The sequence below is a fragment of the Micromys minutus genome (genome assembly GCF_963924665.1).
Source record: "Micromys minutus genome assembly, chromosome: 24".
Lineage (NCBI taxonomy): Eukaryota > Metazoa > Chordata > Mammalia > Rodentia > Muridae > Micromys > Micromys minutus.
Window position 1 is genome coordinate 13,379,789 of NC_137959.1, and position 12,614 is coordinate 13,392,402.

The window sequence follows — 12,614 nt, forward strand, 5'->3', positions numbered from 1 at the left end:
CGGAGGCGGGGCAGGTGGGGGCGGGCCCAGGTAGCAGGTTCGGCTGCGCGGGGGCCCGCGCGCCTGAGGTAAATACTGGGGTGGTGGGTGTGGGGCGCCGGGCCGGCCCTGGACGCCGGTTCTGAAGCCTCCGCTGCGGCGCTGAGCGGCGGCCGAGGCGGGTGAGTGTGCGCGGCTGAGGCTAGGTCTCCAGCCTTCCTGCCCTGCCTAGGGCGCTTTGAACCGCGGAGGCGACCGTCGGGCCTCTGAGCCCGCCCGTTAGCTGCCCCGGGCCGACGAGCTTCTGACGTCAACCGCGGCTGCCCACCTCCAGCCTCCCCGAGGGCTCCCGAGTCGCGGGACTCCTGCACCAGAGGGCTTGGGTAGGAGAAGAGCAGGATTCGGTTTTTCTCTCTGGCCCGTCGTCGTTGACAGATGGGGAAACTGAGGTCCGGACCCTGCCTGGTTCCCAACGGATGCAGGAGGCAGGGAGAGTCTCAGGTTATGGTACCTCACGCCTGTGCTGTTTTGTGGGGTGTTGATGGCTCCGCTCCCGGAAGAGCAGCCCGGCCTCGCTAATGGCTGGCGTGTTCTGCTTTTTCTTTCAGTTTCTCTGGACTAGGTGGGGGGAAGGATGGTTTTGCACAGTTGTGTAGTTGGAAGGTGCACCCTGTTGAGACAGGTACCTTTCTTTTCTTTTATTATTATGGTCAGCCTTGGAGGAGGACGCCAAGTCGTGAATGATCACGGTCTTGAACTGAGTTCAGTTGGGTCAGCTGCTAGGTTATTCATGTCCTTGGCATCTTTTCTATTCCACCCCTTGGCATTTGCATGTTTTAGGGGTTTGTCATCCTCTAAGTCACCACGTCTTGCAATCTCCCAACCCCCACCATCCCCCTCCTCCTTCCTCTCTTTGATTTTCCCTGGAAAGTTGTCTCCTTAGAGGAGCATATTCATTCATACCTTGCTTTGTGTGTGCGTGTTGGGGCTAATCAGGGATTCCTAATAAGATTGCTCATTTTTGTAATCATTGGCTCCAGAGAAGAATGTAGGCATGGGGAGGGTGTGCAATCAAGCATCAGTCTCCTGCACACCCCCTCATACCTCAAGTAGGTTGATTGGCCCCAAGAATTTAGCCTGCTGCTCCCCGCTGGGTAGTGGGTGGATCTGCACCAGAACAGTATTAAGGGAAAATGATTTGCTGGGAATTCTTAGTGAAGTTCATGTAATTTGAATGTTGACAGTACCCAGAACATTCTCTAATGTTCTGCTGCAAAATTTTAAGGTATTCTTTCAAAGAAAGCCTTGTTTGGACTGGTAACTTTCGAGATGAGCTGATGAGATCGGGGACTTGTTATGTAAAAATGACATATTAAACAGAACGCACCTAAACTGTGGTTAAGTGATTTAAGGAAGTCTTTAGTACCGGAAGAAAGAGGGCAGTAATTATCTTGCTCATCAAACTATACTTAGTGTTTTGCTCCTGGTTTGTATACTGTGATCTTAAATTTTTGGTTTCATATGAAGCTCCAAACAACATGGTATCATAATTGTGACATTTCCTTACTTGTTTGTACTTACATGTATAGCAACATAGTATAAAAATTGATTGGGATTTTTTCCAGAGAATTAATACTATCTTAGGCAAAAGTCATATTTCTCTATTTCATGAATCCTATTTTCAATGTAGTAGAAACTTCTAGTCACTTAAATAGGGCAAGGAAATATCATTTTGGCTTCTACTATTACCACCTAAACCAATTAAGTTTTTTGGTCTAGACCCTCGAAAGACAAGGAGTTGGGAAGTCTGGGTCTTAGAGCCCAGTGGCTAGGTTTAACTCACAAGACAGCATTGTTCTTGTCTCGATGTGACTGCAAATGCAAGAGCCAGACTTTTTTTTTTTTTTTTTTTTTTTAAAATAAACCCTGTAAGTTCCACTTGGTTTTGTGACTGTATCCTTGTATCACAGTTATTCTGGTCTTGAAATCTCTGTATTTCTATTTACCGTTTAAGCATGTAATGACTTGTTCTTTTAGTAAGAGTTTTGTTTTGGTTTTTTTTTTTTTTCTTAAATTAGTCATTCTAGCTGACTTGAAGCATTTGGAGAAGATGTGGCTCTTTTCTTGTCTATCTATGCCAGCCTGCTTACCTCTTTGCCATTTGTGTTTTGAGCAGTATTTAGTATTGTAATTTCTATTCCGATTTAGAAAGCTTTCTGTGGTGTTTTAGAACAAGGGGACTACCCCAGAAGGTGGCAGAAGTTGCTAAATTACACCTGTCTTTGTGAGGTTCTTAGGGGTGGTACAACCTGATCACTTGAGCATCCAGATGTCTTATGGTATAGAAAAGTTACATTACCACTTTTATGTAGCTGATGACCATTTATATTGTGATGTGTAAAACTTGGCAATTCTGATCTTTAATATTTGTTGTAGGACTTATGTCCTGAGCCATCTTTTCATTTCATTCATTGGAAATTGGTCAACATTTAATTTTTTTACCCTCATTTAATTTAATGATCTTTATCTTAATGTAATGAAGCCTCCTTTCCTCGGCATTCAGGCCATCACCAAGCTAGTAAGCAGATGATTTCAGATCTCTGTGGCTCTTTTCTGTTCCCTCATCTCCAGTGTCCTCAAGAAAGGCTTCTGTTCATCTTTGTCTCAGGCTTAACAGTTAAGGCTACACTGTTGTGTTCCAGGTCTTTGATACTCTTTTTTCAGTATCTCAGGACTTATCAAAGTATACACCTTACCCAGTTGGACATGGGATAATGTTAGATGAGCTGTTCCTGATATACTTGCCAAGTAACGAGAGTATACTTGAAAACCTCTCCCTTCACTCTAACTCTCTCCTTGTCACTGTGAACTTGCTGTCTTGTCACAGTCATCACCTGTACTTAAAGCAGAAGCTGAATGGGTGAAAAGCAGTCATCACACCTTAAAGTGTGTAGTGTTCAAGGTTTAACCCTGACTATCAGAATACTGAGTGTGATCTGGAAAGAGCTCACTCACAATGTGATTTTGATGATTCTCTTTGTAGAGTCTTGAGGTAGCTTTATTGCTTGGAGTTATAAGGTTTCTTTAACTACTGTGCAGATCCCAGTGGGATGAGAAAGTTGGCATTATATTCGTTACTACAGGAGAAGGAAAGATGTGTTAGGGCATTTCTGTTGTAATGCTGGTATTTTTGAAATGATAAATGATCATTGGTTTCTCATCAGCTATGTGTCTAGAAAGAGACAAAGTTCTCCATTCAACTTTCTTATTTGTAATTAAGGAAATTAATTATAATGTGTTTCAAACATATTCTTTTTTATTTTTATACACTTTCTTTTTCACTGCTTTTTGACTACTTCCACCTAGGAGCAGTCTTAACAATCTCTTTGTAATAAGGCCTTTTGTACCTTTTTCTTCAGTACCCTTCTAGAAATTGTCTATTCTTATTTATTTGTGTTGCTTTGCTTTTATCAGGCACACAAACATAGCTCATCATCTCACTTCTTAGAACTGTTTAGAAACAGTAAATTGGAAAGCAAGAAGGCCACAAAAAGAGTCATAGGCAAACTGCAGGAAACCACAGAAAATGGCTGATTGCAAGAGGGACACATAAGTATACACATATAAGTATATATGTGACTTATATAAAACAGGCAAGAGAGCCAGAGAACAGGATGGAAAGCTTTACAATAAAGTGATAAACAGTCTTCTATATTGAGACTCGTTAATAATAATTTATATTTCTAGTGATACCTTAGTGATCAAGAAAAAAGTAATTTCCTTAATGCTGACGTAATAGCATTTTAGTAAAAAACCTAAACTTTTAATCTTGGTTCCTCAGAAGCACAGAGCCATATTAAGGGGCTGTGTAGCTTCTTGGGTGTCCTTTTGAGGGGTTTTGTTTACTCGGGGCTAAGATTGAGGTGTCTACAGGTGCATTATGTAAGTGGCAGACATAAATTGATCCCCTTTTTGTTGAAGTAGACAGTGCCCTCAAGTGGAACTCAAAAGCACATTCCAAAAGGAAGCAGAAAAGAGCCGCTTGTGCTGCCACTGCCTCCATCCTCACTAAGTGTGCAGGTGCTTCAAGTGACAGTGGTTTGGAGGAGTGCCCACCTTATCCTGTCTTGGGTGACCTGAGTCTCTCATTTGGGCTTGCAAAGGGACAGACTTATGAAAATGATGGAATACTTCTAAGAGATATGTTACTCTGTGTGTGGAATTGCCATATTGCTTCATCATTGAGTCAAATATAACATTTCTGCTTTAGATTTAAGTGTGTTTGATTTTTATTGCAAGAATAAAATGGGTACATATGATAGCTTTATTAATTGCTACCTTTAGCCACAGGGCTGGAGATGGATACCTGTCTTTAAAAAGGATGAAACAAATAGTCACATTCTTATGACAGATACATGGAACTATTTATTCTTTTCAGAAAGATAATTAAATAATAAAACCCTTAATTTGAGAGGATGTAATTGTGCTTTTAAAAATTTGTTCTTTAGCAGTGAGCCCCTATGCCATGGGTTCTGAACTGGCTTATAATACCTGGCCTGGAGTCCCTTTAGCAGAGCAGGCCTCAGATCCGATAGAGCATGGCTGGGTGATCCCATCACAGTCCTATCACTAGTGGGCATGTCTTGCTTGCTGGGTTAGTATTGTAGTTCTGGGATTCACAGCTGGGTAAGACCACTGATGTCCTACTCTTCCCAGTGCATATAGCATCTTTCAGCACTGTGAAGTTGGTTAGCAGGGAGGAAGTGTCCATCTCAGCTCTAGCTTGGTTTCTGTATTGTCTTGGGGGCCTTTAGGACCTCCCTGACTGACAATCCATAAGGAGGGTATCCCATACCTGCCACTGGGAATTTTGTTCAATAACCATGGCTTCCAGGATTAGCATTATCTAGCCAAGCAGGATATCTTCCTTCTAACTCTAATTTTCTTTCAACTTACATTTTAAAATTGGCTTACAATGCTTGCCAATCCTTTTGGTTGCCACCAGAACTAGATGATGAGATTCTATTGCTGAAGACAGCCCACTCCTTAGCTGTAAGATATAGAGGAACCAAGCTAGAGCTGAGATAGACTGTCAAGATGGCTTAGCAGGTAAAGGAACTTGCTGCCAAGCCTGATGACCTGAGTTTGATTCCTAGTGTTGACATGGTAGATGGAGAGAACCAATTCCTACATGTTGTCCTTGTACCTTTCATGTGAACTGTGGTATTCATGTGTAGCAAGAATGGATAACTTTGCCTTGCTCCTTGTTTTAGGGGAATTGCTTCAGGTTTTTCTCTAATATGATATTGGCTATGGGCTTGTCGTAAACAGCATTTGAAATTAGATAGTTTTAAATCATCAATTAAAGTAGACTTTAAAATGGGGCTACAGAATTGTGTAATTATTTTTGTAACAGTTTTAAATGAAAAATTGATGCTGGAAAATAATCACTTGTATACTCTTTTATACATAGTTAAAACTTTGTCATAAACCCACAATTTATAAATATAAATATCTGTAGTTCAGTATTAGTGTTCTATAGTTATTTGTCATTATTATGTAGTCCAAATTTTGAAGCTATAAACTACTTCAAGTATTCTTTATATACTCATATTATAATATTTATGCTTATTAACAATACAGAATTAATAGTTATTAACATCTCCCAGTCTAAGCACAAAATATTCAAGATTATTATGAAAATGAAGGTGAGGGGGGCTAAAGAGATGAGTTAGAAATTAAGAGTATAGACTGCTCTTCCAGAGTAAATGAATTCAGTTTCCTATCCCCATGGAGTAGCTTACAACTAGCTATAAATTCAGCTTCAGAGGATCCAACCATTTCCTCTTCTGGTTTCCTGGAGTACCTATACACATGTGACATACAGTCACACAGATACAGCATATATACATGTAAATAAAATGTATAAAAATAAAATTGAGTCAAATAAAACATAGATAAATGAATTGTAGATTAAGTTTCTGAATGTAACATTGCCATATTTTGTTGATAAAAGATGTTCAGTACTATAGTGTGTAACTTCCTACTTAAGTTACATGTTTAGAAATAATAGCCTTTTAAAATAATAAGATTATGTGTGTTTTCTCAAAGCACTGTGTGTTAACCATTCAAGTAAGACAGAAATGCTACTTTGTAAAGTTTAAAAACATCTCAGCTGGGCTGTAGTGGCCCACACCTTTAATCCCAGTATTTAGGAGGCAGAGGCCAGATTTCTGTGTTCAATGCCAGCCTGGTTTACAGAGCAAGTTCTAGGACAGCAAGGGCTACACAGAGAAACCCCTGTCTCAAAAAACTAAAACCAAAGCTAAGACCAAACCAACCAAGCAAACAAAAACCTGGAAGAAAAATTCTCAAAGTCTGTATATGAAGGAAACCTTAAAGTTTTTTGTTAGATTCTGATTTTATAAATTTTGAAATAGTTATTATTCTTGATGTCTGCAAATGTTTTGTTACTGGCTTTCTTAAAAATGCAAAGTAGACACAGTCATATGTAGACACAGCTCTTTGAGATGTGTATGTATATGTGTATATATATTTTTTTCAAATGAGATTTTAAAAATCTTTAGCTTTAATTTAAGGTTGTATTGATTGGAGTCTAAAGTTTGTTTGCTTATTTGCCAGGCACTTTGAATTGCTGACTTTTTACAACATGGATACCAGGTTGCTAAAATCTTGCTTTGGGACTTACAGTGAGTTCATTTTTTTGGATTTTATGACAAATTTACTAGTGGTTCCTTTCTGCCTGTTAATGTTCTGAAAGTTACTGTCACAATGAGTTCAGGACTGTGGAGCCAAGAAAAAGTTACTTCACCTTACTGGGAAGAACGGATTTTTTATCTGCTTCTTCAAGAATGCAGTGTAACAGACAAACAAACACAGAAGCTCCTGAAAGTACCCAAAGGGAGTATAGGACAGTACATCCAAGACCGTTCTATGGGGCATTCAAGAGTTCCTTCTGCTAAAGGCAAGAAAAATCAGATTGGATTAAAAATCTTAGAGCAACCGCATGCAGTTCTGTTTGTTGATGAAAAGGATGTTGTAGAAATAAATGAAAAATTCACAGAGTTACTGTTGGCAATTACCAACTGTGAGGAGAGGCTCAGCCTGTTTAGAAACAGACTCCGACTAAGTAAAGGCCTACAGGTAGATGTGGGCAGTCCTGTGAAAGTGCAGCTGCGGTCTGGGGAAGAGAGATTTCCAGGAGTGGTGCGCTTCAGAGGACCTTTATTAGCGGAGAGGACGGTCTCCGGGATTTTCTTTGGAGTAGAATTACTGGTAAGTTTGATAAGACATCTTAGTGTTTTTGTGAGTGTGTGTGTAAGCACATACATATTTCTCCCTTTTATATGCAGTATATTTTTTTATATTCATGATCCTTAGGATTTATGTTTTTTGTTTGTTTTTGGTGCAGTTCTCAGGCTAGATCCCAGGGCCTGCTACCACTGAGTTATATCTCAGACCCTAAATTTATTTACTGATGAACTGAGCTATTATAACGTTAATGCTTGAAAATTTAAATTTTAACTAAAAATGTTAATTTTAACTTAAAAATGATCTTTTATAATAAGAATATATAAGTCATTATTCTGGACTTCTGTATGTAAAGTTTTAAGTTAACTACATTAAAAGTTAACTCTTCCAATTATAATTAAATATTTCAAAAATTGTGAAACATCTTGTGATATTATCTACAGGGGTCTCAGTTCTTATATAGGTATTAACTCTAACAGTTTTGAGGCAAGAGCTTTGAAATATGTTGTAGCAATTTCAGTTTGCTTATTCTTATTCCTGAGTTTTATAAATTGCCTTGGAATTTATTTCTGTTGGAAACATACCTAAAAATTTTTGAGTATTTTCAAACTGAGTATTGGTTCTCAGCAATGCCACATTCTGATATTCTTGTGAGTAGAATGCTTTATTTGTTTCTTAGTTTTTCAAGCAATGAGATACTTAGGTTTTGACAACCAATTATGGTTTATTTTACCGAGGTTGCCATGCTACTTAACCAGCCTACATCAGGTTCTCCTAATTTGTTTCTCATCTGTGAAGTGCTTATAACACATGTGACTTGGAGTGTTTCTGGGGTACACTAATACAGTGGGTGGCATGCAGCTTATTCTTAGTAAATGGAGCAAACACTGCTCTTTGCTTAAGGTAGAAAGACAAAAATTATGGTAGAATCCTATTGTAAATTTCAGTCTAACTCTTTCTCAAACAAATTATTATTTGAAGTTATGAGGTAATTTCACCATCAGATACAGCTAGTTACCCTTAATTAAATACACTAAACCCAGCTGCAACTGTTAGTCATGATATTTCTTATTATGTGTGTAACTTAGAGCTTTTCCAAAGTAATTGTCCTGTAATCCATTTAATGAATAATGTTTCTATATCTCTTTTAAAAAATTATCTCAAAACTAGGAAGAAGGTCGTGGCCAAGGTTTCACTGATGGGGTATATCAAGGGAAGCAGCTTTTCCAGTGTGACGAGGACTGTGGCGTGTTTGTTGCATTGGATAAACTGGAACTTATAGAAGATGATGACAATGGACTGGAAAGTGACTTTGCAGGCCCAGGAGATACAGTGCAGGTTGAACCTCCCCCTTTGGAAATAAACTCCAGAGTTTCTTTGAAGGTTGGAGAAAGTATAGAATCTGGAACAGTAATATTCTGTGATGTTTTACCAGGAAAAGAGAGCCTAGGATATTTTGTTGGTGTGGACATGGTAAGAAAACTTTGGATTGTATTATTGTGAATATATGTATTAGTTTTTTTTTTTTTTTTTTTTTTTTTTTTTTTTTTTTTTTTTTTTTACCAATTTAGGTTTAAATTGAATACTTAAAATGGATTACTATACTATTTTAAAGAAGACAGTCCAGTTTATCTTTGGTACAGGAACATTGAAATAGGACATATGAGTAGATACAGAATGCGCCTACTATATCATTTTCCAGTTTTAATAAACTGGGAAAATGTTCTCAGCCTTTAAATTTTCCTTATTATAATTGACCAAAAGACAAAAGCAAAAATCAAACCAAACCAGACTAATTAAAAAAACTGACACTTCCATGACCAAGCCCAAATGTGTGATGCTATATTTTCTTTAATTTAAAAAGATTTTTGTACATGTTTTATATGTATTTAATAAAGTTTTATTGATTTTTCTGATAATAATGAAAGTGAAGTCATTAATAAAAAATACCCAGGAAAAGAACCACACTACATTTGAGTAGATGGAGTATTTCCACAGGATTTTCACTGTTTAAAACTGTTTTTTTTTTCTTTAAAGAATTGTTTATTTTATTTATATGAGCATATTATAACTGTCTTCAGACACACCAGAAGAGGGCATCAGATCTCATTTCAGATGGTTGTGAGCCACTCTCTGAGCCATCTCTCCAGCCCCTTAAACTGTTTTCTTAATGTGGTCAAATATGTCTAATATAAGAATGTTTTCATCTTAACTGTAGTTAGGGGACAGTTCAGTGGTCTTTGGTACATTCGCATTATGCCTTTTCCACTGTCTATCTGCTGGACTTTTCTAGTATCTCACGCAGAACTCTGTTCCTATTAAATATATTCTGCCATGTTTGTAGTCGGTGAGGTCGCACAGTCTCATCTTCTCTGTTTGTGTCACTTGCACTTGTTAATACTGGATACATCCCATTGCACATACTGAAATAACTAAGAGAGGGAGAAGAAAGAGGTTGAGAATATTTTTATTATAGACCGAAAATGTGGGCAAAAGTTCATTATGGATAGACTTCTCTTTAAAGCATCAAGACCAGGATGCATTAGGAGAGGATATGAACATATGAACAGTGGAGTCATATACGTGGAGTCATAACAGTGGGGTATTTTTTTTTTAGTCATCATTTTTGTTTATTCAGAAATACTGTAAAGAGATGGTAGGGCACAGATATTCTTGTTACCTTGTGCTTAGAAATTGTGTTGGATTTCTAAGCTTACCAGTTAGGTATAAAACAAGAACAGATTCTTACATGTGAAATAAGAGCCAGAATGAGACCTGTGGGCTTCTCAGAATTACTAATAATTAAAACCAGTATTCTTTAAGTGTGAGTTTAGTTTTTCAGAAGAGAAGTTGTGGGCTGGGTAGAGAGAAGGTTGGAGAAAGAAGGCCAATAATCTTTGGACTTTGTCTCACATAGATCCTTTGGCTCAAGCTTTCAATGTGACAGGAGCTGTTTGGATCTTCTCCTCCCTTGATGGTGGCCTAGGGGATCAACTTGTTGAATTCAGGCAGGCTGTTTTAAGGCTTGCCTGCCAGCTCCACCTATGTTCTGTCCATTACCATTTGATTTATGTAAGAATCACTTCTAGAGGCTGTCCTTAGGCTTATTGAGAAGAAAGTTCTTCAGCTGCAACTTTTCTCATGCCTTTTTGTTTCCAGGGACACTTTCCACATGCACTGGTCCTCAGAGCAGTTGTTTCATTGGCTCGTTTGTCTGTACCTCATCAACAACCTGTGTGGCTGGTGACACAGTAGATTATAACTTAGAAAATCTCCATTTGGGGAGAGTCTTGTATTCTTAAAAATGACAAAAGAATTCTGAGGGCTGGAGAGATGGCTCAGTGGTTAAAAGCACTGGCTATACTTCCAGGGGTCCTGAGTTCCAGAGCACCTACATGGTGGCTCATGACCATCTATAAAGGGTCTGATGCCCTTTCCGAGCATGTAGGTAGGTGTACATGTAGCAGAGCACTCATACATTAAAGAAAATCTGCAATAACTTCCATTCTGCTTCTAGAAAGTCATATGGTAATTCAAATGAGCAAAGTGCCCAGGGATCTAAATGTGTGATTAACTTTTCAGGGTAGGTTTCTGTGTAAAATAATCTATTCTTAGTGAATTTTTTTATGCAGACTATCACTTTAAATCTCAGGTGGTGTTATTAATGTGGATTAAAATGAAAATGCTTTAAACACTATTTTTCTGTGTTTGCTATATTATTATTATTATTATTATTATTATTATTATTATTATTATTATTATTATATTATAAAACCTTGTTACTTTAGCAACTATTTCTAATATAACCTTTCTTCTTTTGGACAAAATGGTTAAAAGTTCTCAATGTAAAATATTTTAGAGGATTCTTTTGTAAGACTGTAGATGTTCATATTTACATTTAATTGAGGAGAGCTTAAAGGTTTGCTTTTTATGGCATTTCCAGGATAACCCTATTGGGAACTGGGATGGGAGGTTTGATGGAGTACAGCTTTGTAGTTTTGCAAGTGTTGAAAGTACAATTCTCCTGCACATCAATGACATCATCCCAGGTATGTCTCCTTTAGGTATTCAGAAGACAGTTTCTAGCGTGTTTTGTTATGAGAATGGAAATATATACTTCAAGATAAGTCTTTTGAAATTTATATTGCAGAATTGTTATTAAATAGAATATCCTTTATTTATCCCAAACAAAAGCAATAAAGGTTACTTCTAAAAGTAGTATTTCTAAAAGTACTGAGTGAAGTTTATATATTATCTATTACATTGTTTTCTCCTAGATATTCTAATAGAGAAAAAGATCCTTATAATTGAAAGGTTCAAAAATACAAAAACTGCTTCCTGTTGAAGTAAGAGTTGAAAGTAGGACCGTGTAAAGAGAAATCTCATTTATACTCCACAGTGGATTCAGGATTCTTGCTAAATAATGGCTGAAGTTCTTTTTGTTTAAGATGAAATTATGATAGATCATGATCCATGACTGTACTCAGAAACATTACATAATTTTATTATATATTATCATTATTTATTGTATGTATTATTACAGAAGTAATAATCATGGTGAGCAAGATAGCTCAGTGGGTAAAGGCAGTGAACATAGATATGTATTTCTGGAGATGGAACCCAGGGCCTTGTGCATGTGGCACAGGTGTCATCGCAGTAAAGCTCTTCACCACTGAGCTACAGTACAGTGAACTTAAAAACAAACGAGAAAGCCACCATCACCAAAACCCTCTGTAAAGCGTAAGAACCTTTGTTTTGTTTCAAATAAATATCTTCCATGGCTGCTATGAGGTATTTGGCCATGGTAGCAACACCAGCCTTAGCTGTTAGAATTCCCAGTGATAGGCTAGTGCAGTAGAGCCAAGAAAGGTGGTCAGAGATGGGGATGTTACTGAACGTAACTGACTAGCAGGAATGTGCTAAGCCTGGAATCAGATGGCTTATATGCTATCTTTATGTTTTAAACCAACTGTTAAAATAGGGCTTGATAATTCTTTGCTGATTTAAAGATGTAAAGCAGAACAAATGGCTAAAGTAACAACAGAACAACTGTGGCTCAAATAAGACTTGGGTTGTCTCTGATGAAAGTGAAGTGGCAGAGCCAATGTTTATGTCCAAACCTGTCTGACCGTCATCCTGAGTTCTCTTCAGATCCCCAACAAATTTCATATTCTTGGAGTATTCTTGCATTATGAAGAAATGAATAACAAGCCATATTTTTTAGTGTCACATACTAGGGAATATTGTTTCTATGGAGATGTATTTTGTCTCTGGTTCTATAAAAGATGGTTTTACTGTAGCAAGGATCATAAGTGAGCAGCAAACTATTTTTTTCTGCCTAGTGGTTTTCCATTATTGGTAAT

The 12,614-nt window shown here is 37.6% G+C and overlaps 1 protein-coding gene across 3 annotated transcripts in view; it reads left to right on the forward strand.

Moving 5' to 3' along the window:
- The window catches only part of CYLD (CYLD lysine 63 deubiquitinase), a 45,586-nt gene continuing 32,972 nt past the window's right edge, over positions 1-12,614 (forward strand). For 2 of the 3 annotated variants that reach the window (XM_080937266.1, XM_080937268.1), the window contains exons 1-4: positions 1-68; positions 6,622-7,275; positions 8,422-8,724; positions 11,195-11,300. In XM_080937266.1, the coding sequence (XP_080793392.1) occupies positions 6,772-7,275; positions 8,422-8,724; positions 11,195-11,300 (913 nt within the window). In that variant the 5' untranslated portion in view covers positions 1-68; positions 6,622-6,771. The other variant, XM_080937267.1, reaches the window with a different exon arrangement.